Here is a 12,304-nt window from a genome sequence, read left to right on the forward strand (position 1 = left end):
TAACATTAAAACTTCTGGGCTGAATTCTATTGTCCCCTAAGATAACAGTTTCAAAGCAAAGTGGTAGCAAGATGTATGGAGTTGTTAAATTACAGTCCCCACCATGGTATTTCTCTAAACAGGAGTTTAAAGAACAATATTTTGTTCATATGCTAAAACATATCTCAAAAGCTTTTAACAAACTTCAGATGAAAAATCCTGGCAATACACCTTGGATTCTTGTCAATGAGGAAGCCTTAAACAGAAGCACATTATAAAGAAATTTATTTAAATTCTTGAGCACTAAGTATACTATATTCATAACTTTTTAGCACTCCCAATGAGATGTTTACTGTATGTTTCTATAAATTAAGCATTCATTGCATAAAACTGTATAACTGTATTCATTTCTCTATCAGCATACTATATAAATTATCACAAAAACAGACGAACCAACAAAAGATTCTTGAATACATGTAACATTGGCGGGCAGATAATATCAGTAACAGCTTATCTTCATGGTAAGCAGCTCTAAATGAATCCCTCTTGAATTCATTTAATTAAGAAGCTGAAAAGAAAGGAAACATGATTAAATGCTGAGAAATGTCTATAAAATATAGCACCACAATTATTTCAAAAAGAATAAACAAGGACTTGAAAACATTCATTTGAAAAGTCAGCCAATGTTTGTGTAATAATCTCTTAAATTTTTATATCCTATTAAGTAATTACTAAGCAAGATGAAAGCCATAAAATAAAAATCTGAGTGACTGAAGCTTAAATTTTCCTATTAAAAAAATTAAAAAGCAAAATGCACTTCAAACATCTGTTCTCTTCAATCAAGCTCTGCATCTGCTCTTACTACTTAAAGTGCGAACTACCTCTCCCAGGAGATGTTTCAGATTTATTTTAAGCATTCTTTACTGTTGAAGTGGCCCCTGAGCAAGGAGGGCATACAGGACTTAGCAAGGGTCTGTAAGGCTGCAGATTCTTACATTTTTAATGTTTTAATAAATTAAGAAGTTTCAGATGACATTGTTGCTTCTTTACCTCAGAACACAGTTTTGTATTTACAAAAAAACACATACACATTGCTTGTCATACCTTTCATTTGGGGATTTCCAAGGACTTTACCAAAGAAGAGTTATCTTACAAATAGGTTAATGGGAACACAAAGACACAATCACAGACTCAGTTAACAGTACAAACATAAAAACAATGAGCTACTGAACGGAAGGATTTCTACAGCTTCACTGCCTCTAGCTTTGCATAAAAGATCTTTCCACTCCTTTATAGAAATGCAGTGTGCTCTAGCGTACACACTGTATTAACTTCATCAGTTTTCCATTAATGGCATAATTAATTACTCATTACAAAACAGCCACGCAATTGCCATAAGCTTAAAAGACAGTACCAGTATAAAGATGTTCCCTGCTGCAAAAAGTTGACACGCTTATTAGGCAAGACATACAAGCCAAGGCAAAACAGATGGCAACTGGCTGGGTGCTGGAGGGTGATTACTGAAAGGGAAAAGCTAGCAAGAACAACTGTGTGACGAGGTGAATTGTAAGGTGCTAACAGAGAAGTAAGAGAATGCTGAGCACAGGATACTAGAAAGATAACCTAGGTCTAAGATACATATGTAAGGCCATGTATAGGAAAGACGGAATTGAGAGGAGAGGAGAGAAGAGAGGAATACAGTCAATGAAAAATTTTGGAGGTGAAGAGTGGGAAGGGTGAAGAGTACAGTAATCATGCAGGTTGTGTTGATAGGGCTGAAAGACTGAAAGATATAACTGTAGGAATATATAAATTTAGCAGTGTCATTTTGAATAAATAAACCATTATCGTATCTACTGTTCCTTACTTTCTGTTTGTAACTGAACAGCATCTTTAGCAGCTAAGAGACATAATATAGAACATGCGTAAGGTAAACACTGAAAGTAATGTAGAAATTATAAAACAAGCCAAAGAGATGCTCAAAGAAGGAAAAAGCCAAAGGTGGAAAATGACAAAAAGCCAAAACATCATAAAAATCATGATACAGGGAGTCGCCAAAAAAGAAGGGAAGGAGGCAGGGTTTCTGAAAAATCTATGACAAGTTGGACAACATCTGTTGGAAAAGATCTGCAAAAAGAAAAAAAAGAAAACATATCCCCTTAGGCAAAGCACAGCAGGAAAGGATGGCCCAACTGTGCCCTTCCAGACATTAACTAACTGGAAATGGGTACAACAGGTAGGAGGAAATGGCAGAACTTACAGGACTTACAGGAAAGCTATAAAAGCTAAAAGAAATTTCTAATGGTGACAATCACAGAAGTCCTACTCATTGAACAGCATGCAAACTGCCACAGGAAGAAGCATTCCCTTCTTAAGAGATATGCTATGGGGCCAGACACCTGAAATTCAGGTCTGTTCTTTAAAGGACTACAAACTGGCACTGAATATGGACATTTCTCACAGAGAGAAATGCAGTGGTTTGTGGCTATTCATTAATTAGGTATGCTGTTGGATAGTTTAGATGCACGGAAGAGACTGGGCTGTTTTGTTTCCATTTCAATGGACAGCTTCTTTCTCAAGAAACTGCTGTCCAGCCACATTAAGAAGAGTAATATAAAAACAATAAATTTGAAGTTCATTGTCTTGATAAATGTGTATTATCATTCTCCTGTCTTTTAAAATTATTCTTATTTCCTCTGTTTTGAGGAAAATAACCTATTTTGCTGAGCACCATAGACCTGACTGTGAATCCTGGTGTTCAACAGAAATACATTTATCAGTTCATAAACTTGAGGTGAATCAAACTAATTAGGCATGAACTCAGTGTGGAACACCTGAGCAGTTGTTTGTAGCACTCACATCTATTAAAAAAATTAATTGGTCTGCATACATGTTCACTTATATTTTACAAATATATTTTTAAGAAATAACTATTCTATTTTATTCACTTCTATTTAATCTCTATTGTTCAGTATTATGCAAGTTTTCTTTACTGAAACTAATTTAATTACAGTGAGATAGACATTTCTTATATGGTGTATACGGTGAATGCAAGGAGTTTTGCAGCTCTGGGGCATCTTGTAATTTGTCTGTTCATGTTGCACTGACTGCTTTTCTCTAAGCAATGAATGAATACTTTATGTCTGACTTAACATTTATGTTCATTTCATGAAAATAAGGCATCTTTTATTTATCGTGCTATCTTGTAGCTTAGTTCTTTCTCTCTGCTAGTCAATACAGAACATGTATTTTTCCATTCTCCCAGTACATAGTTCTGAAGGCTGATTATTCTTTATGACTTAACTAAAACCTCTTCACCTTAATCTTTTCAATAATACACAAATGCAATTGATATAAAGGCTAATCTGATAATGAAACACTCAAATGCAGGTTAAAAAAAAAACACTACCTTTGTTACATAATGCAAGCAACTTAATAAAAATTATTTGAAAACTTCAACTTTTCAGCTGTTCGTATCATTTAAAATCAGATTAAGAAAAAAGCACGTGGTAAGTCGTAGACTTGAAAGGATTGTAAAAAGTGTGAACAATAACAAAGCCATACTAAAAATTAATGCAGAAAATAAAGCATAAAAGACAACACACTTGGTAAATTTCAGCCAAAGCTCAAAATATATATATATATATATTTTAACATTAGTAAACAGTGGGTAAGACTTTTGTCTGTCTGTCCTCTTGAAGAAACCAGTGTTACAAATATTTACGTTCCTAATATTCACAGTAATACACTACTGTGCTAGCGTACTGATATCTTCTGTTTTGTTCTTATTGTCCTTTCTCATTCTTAATATTTTCTGTGCTTTTTTTGGACTGCAACTGCCCGAAGTGACATTTGCACTGAACTTTCAAAGCTCTTTTCTGACCAGAAAAGCTAACCTAGAGTTCATACTTTTGCCTCAGAGTTAAGTATATCCTCTCTGTTGTTCCCATGTGTACTAGTTTCTGATAAGATTTTGTGTTGATATAGTGAAATTTTATTGCTCAATGACCGAATATCTGATACTTAACATATCACTTATTCAGTCTAAATGTTGGGGTGAAAAAACTTCTAAAAATATTCCTTTGGATACAACAACACTCCTATCTTATCCAGAAAGCTTTATAAAGGGGAAAATGTTCAACAGTGTGAAATAAAATTAATGCATTACCATTCAACCATCAATGACAACAATTAAAATAAAAGTTTTAGCAAAATTAAAGATTCCATCTTGTTCCTCACAAAAATGTAGTTTAGTATCAGCATGAAAAAAACCTGCCCTGGTAAAAATGGCTTGAGGGGAGAGATTTATTACATGCTAACTCATCCATCATGATTGTGTACACTCAGTAAGTAACCTTCACGGTGACCTCCATTTTGCATCACCTCTCACTCCAAAAGTTTATTGTATAAAAGTATTTTACCAACATAGTAACTTTTTTTTTTTTTCCCCAACACTAACTTTCAGAAAGTAATATTCTGTGGAAGGAAGAATTGAAAACTTAATTGGAAGATGTCTGAAGTAGATGAAAATAATGTAAACATAATGTTACTTTCCCTTCCTACATACATATGTGCCCTCTAAAGAGCACATTTATAGACTTGTGCTGTTCTCTAGCACTTTTCTGTTTGTCACAGAAATTAACACTGACAATGGCATTACCGGGGTCAAGGAAGTAACAGCATTCCCAGTACTTTTATTTATGCACATTAGAAAAGGAAATGACTGTTTTACTCCAGTTTTTGACTCCTGCTTTATGTTTATCTACCTCTGTTTTTGATTTATCTTTACTACATAGAGGTCAGTGGAGAGAAAGAGGATGCACAGCAGGTTATGTTAGTTTTTCATTTTTTATTGATGCATACTGCTTCACAGAGGACTTGATTGTTTAGTGACAGCACAAACAATTTGGTATATCAGACTTTTTTTTTTTCAAGACAGAAGCTGATGTTTGTGATTATGTATATAGCATTAAAACATTTTCTTTAAATACTGCTTTAGGCATGATAAGATGAACATTCTTTTTTTTCTGACAAATCATTAGTATGCATTGTTGCTACTGTTGTTACAGGCAAAGCTTTACTAGCCTGAGGACAATTTATCACATAACGACTGATACTTTCAAAGTGAAACCTACTACCAGTGAAAGTAAAAAGACAGACATATTTCATATCGTAAGACATATCTACACCAGGATCAATTGATGGGACAAGAAACTCTTTGGAAAGATACTGAGAAATTCAGACAAAAAGATGAATGTGTATCAGCATATATGACTAAGATTTAAGTGCAGGATATAAAATTAAAGGAGCAATGAGAAAATAACAGAATTTATATATTTAGTATACCTTACTGTTCTGTGTGTTCGCTTTAAATTAAAATTAATTAAGTATGAACATAAAGAAGCTTCTCTTCAGAAAGAGTATGACAGTGTCATGTAGACTACATGGTTGAGACAACTGAAGTGTCAAAGAATCAATAGCATGTTTATTTACAACAATGGAACAGAAAATGGGTTCAGAACTACCCAAGAGACCCACAAAACCCTCAAAGATTTAACAACGGAAAGGAACAGATAAGTACATTAAACATTTGGAAACAAGTAAATGAAATTTCATCATGGCAAAGTAATAGGATCAATTCTAGTGACAGTTTCCAGTGATTCTGCACTGAATGAGGATTTAGGACTGAATGGTTAGTTCATTCCCATGAAAACACGGAGAATCTAGAAGAGTACAAGCAAGCCTGTAAAATCTTGCTAAATTCTGTAGAAGCAGTAATGTTACAAAAACAAAAACAAGGAACAACACACAACAACACCGCGTCAGCTACTAAATGTTTCTCATGTACTTAGCATCCATGGAGTTCATTCTTTCATGAATTTATCTCATGGGTGTTATTGATTAGTAAGTTGCGATGCTGATTCTAACTCAGCTCTTTAGGCCAGATTTTGGTTTATGGGTCTAACAGTTTCTTCACAGTAGCAGCATGATGAAGCAGTATCTCACTTTAACAGGGTTGTAATGAATCATTCTTTTCAGCACTATCCTAGATTTCTTTTATTTCTTTCTTCACCAGCTGTAACATAACGTGCATTTTTCCACATGCATTGCATATCAAATTAAATTTACTGAACCTTTGATAGAAATCAAATTCTCTCTCTCTCTTTTTTTTTTTTTTTTTTCTCCTACTTCTTCACATCCTTTATTCTTAGCTTGGATACTAACAGAGGAGTCTACAATCTACACAGGCTTCAGCTTCTGCTAGACAACCAAAAAAGGATGTCTTATTTTTTCACTAAGAGCAGATTCAATTGTGGAAAAAAAAAATCTGCTTCCCCAAAATTTACAGCAAAAAACATTAGCACAAAAAGAAGGAAATCCCCCAGAAAACAGGTATGCATGAACATCTATGGTGTTGTGTAGCCAAGCCATAGTCATGTTCAAAAGGTACAGTTCAACCTCAGACATCTTAAGTGTAACATAAGAGTCAAAAATTTCTAGTGCTAGCATTCAGAAATACCATGCAAGGTCTGGAAGTTGGCAAAATCATATAAGCATGTTGTTAATAGGTGGTAAGAACATTCCTAAGATGAAAGGATTAAAAATGAAAAGTGACCTTAATGTGCTGCAGATGAAGCTAATAATTACTTCTTCAACCTAAGCTCTTAATGGGAAGTAAGAATATCTCACACTTTTGGAGACTAGATTCTGTTCTTCACCCCAAGTTATTGAAGGCTAAAAGGTAGAAGACGTTGAGAGGCTGTACAGACTATCACAAATTGAAAATTACTAACTCCACACTGATGAAATCTTGCAGTATTATAGTATCGAGCTCTTTAAAGACCTCTTCCCTTTCCAGCAGGAAAGAATAAAAAGCAGGAACAGACCTTCTGTGCATATTGCAAGGGGAAGAGCTCTATTGTCTTGAGTGGTAGAACAAAACACAGAATATAAAACTGGCTACTGCACTAATGCACAAGAGCTAGTCATAGAAAGCAACACTAAGAGAAAAACTGTAGAAGTATTCTTATATGATTCATTAACAGTGGCATTAACAGCGGAACTGTTAACATTAACAGACAATTCTTTTGTTCTCTACTTCAAAATATAGCCTTCAATCTGTGGTGCAAAAGCTTCCCTTATGTATATTTTGTATACGTATTAGATGACATTTCATCATGTCAGATCTTTCAGCAAAATGTTACTATATCTATACAGCAACATGAATATCATCCACTTACTTTCATCCACGTTAAATAGTAATGTAGATTAATATTCTGTGAATGATTAGTCTACTAGTTTATAGAAACCAATTTTACTGGAAATAAGGCAAACTTCTTCTTTAAAATGCATTGTGGACAGCTAGAGGGAGGAAAACAGCTCACATGCATCTTATCTCTATTGTAAAGCCTTACATAGCACGTTAAGACTATGCCAACTGTATAATATGTACATATATATACATGAAAAAATATTAAAAAGGAGCAAAGACTGGAGCAAAAGAAAGAACAGCATAGTTTCAAATAGGATCAAAAGTCAACGGAACAAAACTATTGATGTTGGAGATTTGTTGGAACAACAGAAGACTCTTCCTCATTAAAAATATTTTAGTCATCTTATAAAAGAAAGCTTTGAATGAGAAAAATCAACAGATCTCTCTGTTTTGTTCCACAAACTTGATGACTCAGGAAATGTCACTGTATTGCTTTTATCTCAGTAGCCTGGTCCATCATTGCTATAGCACTGAAGACTTCACATAATTGCACATTTCCCTTTCCTCTGGGGTAGGATTTTTCATGTAAATCTAAAAATTATACTGGGATCATGAGAAAATGATAATGGATTCTTAACAGGCTACTGAGAAAATATGTTAATAGATGAGCAAGGCGATGTGATTCAAGTCTAGAACTCTACAGGTGACTCACAGATGAGATCATCCACCTGCAAAATGGAGAGGCTTCTCTACATCCTTGGGCAAGAACTGTTTTTCATTTACTATTTCTCCACTTTTTTTCTGCTTGTCTGACAAACTACAACTGTTTAATTGGCAGATGTAGATATAATTAAAGATCATAACTCTTTATTTCCTCTCCGGTGTTTCTGACAAAAAAGATGGAACTTGGTGATAAAGCATAGCTTAGCACTGTACACTGGTTTGGTGTTTCTTTTATCTTAAAGACGCACAAAGAAATATCTAAAAAAGGTTTATAAATTCAAGCATATGTTTTCCTTTGCATTTTTAGTGGTGGCACTGTAGATGACATGGTCTGTGCTCAAACTAATTTAACCGATCTGCAGTAACAGTCATGTCAACCCCACTAGCTTTTCAGCCCTTTTGGGTTCGCTTTGATTAATTACCTTTCTTCCTGCTTCTTCCAGCTCCCACAGACTCCAGTGGTAACAATTAAATATTTGTTACCTAAAAGCTATTCTTAAACTTATTCAAAGTTATTGAAATATATAAAATGAGAATTTAATGAGAGATTACCTATATGGGTAGCCATGGTATTTGGAACGGAATATCGACAAAAGGAAGCTGAAGAAAAAGACCACCAGACCCAGGCCTACCAGGCATATTACTGGAAAGAAAACAACTTTGTTTACTAGCATATAAAAGACTTAAACTGGAATTTCTACAAAGAATATTATTTATGTCAATCATTTATAAGGGATTTTGACAGTGAAATACAAAAATGTTGCTGCCTTGCCTACTGATGCCCACTATCTTCTGACAGGAATTCAAACACACGCTGAAATAATATTTATGGTTATTAAGAAAAAATAACTTGTCAGTATGAATGTATTTTCAAGAAAGGAGTAGCAATTTGCAACTCAAATGTGTGTGGATGCAAACACCTTACCACTGATAATGGATTTAGTAACCCTGTAAATTATACATATCACGTAATGTCATTTCAGGCATTTGCTTGTTCTTTTCAGAAAACAAATCACATTTAGAAAAATATTGCTTAACTAATGGAATCATGTTCTCTCTAGTCAACCCTCTAAGGCTAAAGTAACAGCAAAGGCTGTTTAGTAGCTGCCTTATCTAATTCTTAATGGCTAAAACATTACACTGTATTAAGTTTCAAGGTTGGTAGCCAAATTCTTTTTTACTCTTAACAACAATATTAATCTTTTGGTACTGAAGATAAGTAATAAAGACGCAGAGCTTCTCATAGCACCTAGATGAGATGCAAGCTCTTTTAAGTCTTTTCAGGGTACAAATGAATTAGCAAAGTAAAAACTTAAATTAAGAAATGATATGTGAAACAGCAATTGGCACCTGTGTGCCATAGCATAAAACCTTATCAGTCACCATTGTTCACTCAATTGTACGCAAGTGGGGAAAAAAAAAAGACACATTTTACAAGCTGTTGCAGATAATTGAGATGCATCTCATCTACATTAGGTTATATTTTGGTTCTAATGAGCAAATTTGGTTTTAAAAGCTTTTCTTCTTATACTATTCCTAGCCTAGGCAAACCTTTGCTATTTAATTGCAATATTTACGTGTCAAAACTGGCTGGCTTTGAGCAAAGAACAAGCAACCACGAAGTCAGTGAACCTGAAAACGGATGCATTTTTTCATTAAAATTGGCCATGTAAAAACCGACATGTCAATTTAAATATATGATTTCTGCAGTTAATTTAAGAAAACTAGCCATATACAAATCCTATAAACACATTTCATCATCAAAAAATCATTAGTCATAAATATGAATTCAAAACATGAATAAATAAATTACTAAGCATGAACAAACAATGCAAGGCAAGTACACAGAAAGCATTCACTTAAGGACCACAAGCAGAAAGGAGTTTGATTTTGTACTGTAGCCTGTTGTTATTTCACTATGCTTACGTTCACACACCCAGATACAATCTGGATCTATGATCACATGCCAATTAAACTCATGTCAAGGTCTCTTTCAAAATCAGTATTAGTTATATACTTTCATATCATGTTCTTACATGACTTATTGCCAAAAATCTTTTAAATATTCTGAATGCCAATGAAATTCAGAAAAATATTAAACTTGCACTTCAGGCTTAGAATCTTTAGACATTACAGAAGAGGGTATGTTCTATACTGTTGGGCTTTCACCTTCCTGTGGAAACTTACGATATTGGCAAAGTGTACCAAGTAAGAGAGGTTTTTCCACTCCTTCCGATATTGTCATCTTAAGCATTTTAAATGCCTGAATTCATGTGTTAAAAACAATATTTTTAAACTCTTGTTCTTTAACTCACTGACTTTCAACATAATCCTAAGCCAAAAATCATTCACACTATGCCTTACTACGTCATGGAGATGCTGTGTCAACCTGTAGGTTGGCTGGGGATGCTTAATCCATTTATATATATACATATTCATGCATACATATATATACACACATATATATATATATTTTACAGCTACAACTTCATATGAATGCAGTTTTATCTCCTGAAGTTTTATACTATCTTCTCCACACCACAAAACTTAAAAATTGGTTTGAGGGATACCTTTTGAAAACTTAATCAGGATTAATCAGATTCATCTGTAATTTCTCAGTATCTTTTAATTGTGCAAACATTATCTTAATTGTAATAAGCAACTTACTTCTCCTCTTTCCAACATCCCCTTTGGAGGTAGCAGCTTCATTCAGGAGTACCATTCCCATGGTGATAGCAGCATCTGTATTGCCATTGTCAAGGAACAACAGATGTGTGGATACCTCAGAAAGTCACAAAGGTACAGCTAAAAACTAAAGTTTTCAAGGTAATAAAATGAAAAAGTATTTACATACAAAGCTGCATATCACAATCTATACCGTAACAATAGATTCACCTGTAGCAAAAGTAGGTAGCAACATTTTCCTTTGTGCATTCGACATACAAGAGGATAGGAGGTTCAAAAAGCTTTAAAGGGTAAGTCCTCATGTACGACACACAACTTTTGGAGAGTTATGGAAATAGATATTCCCCAATATCTTCCAATATTCTGTATATTGGAAATAAAGGATTTTAGACATGGAGACTAAAACCAGAAATCACTGTTATTGCACACAATTTATTTATTTATTTATTTAAATGAAAATTGAAGCAGTTGGACTGCTTTATCTTCCTCTGCTTCTAGACAGATATTAGCTCCCTCTTTAGTGTCATATTGTTTAATAGTTCAGCAGAGAAACATCCCAGAGGCAAAGTCCTCAGTCACTTGCAGTGTTTATTGCCTAATTATTACTGTTACAAATACAAACAAGCACATAACGATAAAGCAATTTAACTAATTTAGCTAGATCTTAAACCATTCACTTAATTGTTTATTTGAAATTGTATAAATAAAAAGAATGGTTACTACTGTGCTTAACATCTGTTCTGAGGAGGAGGCATGCATGAATGCCACACCGAAGCAGGAGCATGTCGTGTGACTTATATTTCACAACGTCAGAAAATACAAACTTTGAGCAACTGAATCTTGAATAAGGATTTTTTTTAATTTTACTGACTCTGGGGCTAGGTAGCAGGATGACAGACTAAGTATCAACTTTAAGAATGAGATGTATTCCAATTTACTTACACAGATAATGCACGAGAGATACTTCAAACATGCTACAGCCATGAACAATATGTGCATCCTCTAAGATTATACTTGCACTAATCCTATCAATATTTGTATTAACATTTTTTTTTCATGTTAGAAATGATCAATATTAGACCAAAATTCTTAAAGACATCTTAAATTGCAGTTACACAATTTCAAACTGAGACTGGGCGAAACTATTAGAAATGTCATAGAATCATAGAATCATTCATGTTGGAAAAGACCTCTAAGATCATCTAATCCAACCTTTAACCTAGTACTAAAGTCTACCATTAAACCACACTAATAAGTTCTAAATCTACACATTTCTTGAAGACCTCCAGGAATGGTGACTCAACCACTTCTCTGGGCAGCATATTCCAATGCTGCACACCCCTTTCAGTAAAGAAATTTCTCCTAATACCCAACCTAAACCTCCCCTGGTGCAACTTGAGGCTATTTCCCCTCGTCTTATCATTGGAAAAGCTAAAAGCATGTCAATGATAACATCATCCCACTTCAGAGGAGATCAGCAGCCTGATTAGGGGGAGTGGTTTTAAACTAAAAGAGGGGAGATTTAGATCAGAGGTTAGGAGGAAATTCTTCACTCAGAGGGTGGTGAGGCACTGGAACAGGTTGTTCAGAGAGGTTGTGGATGCCCCATCCCTGGAGGTGTTTAAGGCCAGGTTGGACAAGGCCTTGAGCAAGCTGATCTAGTGGGTGGCATCCCTGACCATGGCAGAGAGGTTGGAACTAGAT

At 34.4% G+C, this 12,304-nt stretch overlaps 1 protein-coding gene across 3 annotated transcripts in view; it reads right to left on the minus strand.

The window, feature by feature from the left end:
• Positions 1-247: 247 nt before the first annotated feature.
• The window catches only part of TUSC3 (tumor suppressor candidate 3), a 124,231-nt gene continuing 112,174 nt past the window's right edge, over positions 248-12,304 (minus strand). For 2 of the 3 annotated variants that reach the window (XM_066996269.1, XM_066996268.1), the window contains 3 exons: positions 10,583-10,657; positions 8,468-8,558; positions 248-547 (listed from right to left, as the gene is read on the minus strand). In XM_066996269.1, coding sequence (XP_066852370.1) covers positions 532-547; positions 8,468-8,558; positions 10,583-10,657 — 182 coding nt within the window. In that variant the 3' untranslated portion in view covers positions 248-531. The remainder of the gene's footprint in view (positions 548-8,467; positions 8,559-10,582; positions 10,658-12,304) is intronic. The other variant, XM_066996270.1, reaches the window with a different exon arrangement.

This window comes from Anser cygnoides, chromosome 4, assembly GCF_040182565.1.
Source record: "Anser cygnoides isolate HZ-2024a breed goose chromosome 4, Taihu_goose_T2T_genome, whole genome shotgun sequence".
In the NCBI taxonomy this organism is placed as follows: Eukaryota; Metazoa; Chordata; class Aves; order Anseriformes; family Anatidae; genus Anser; species Anser cygnoides.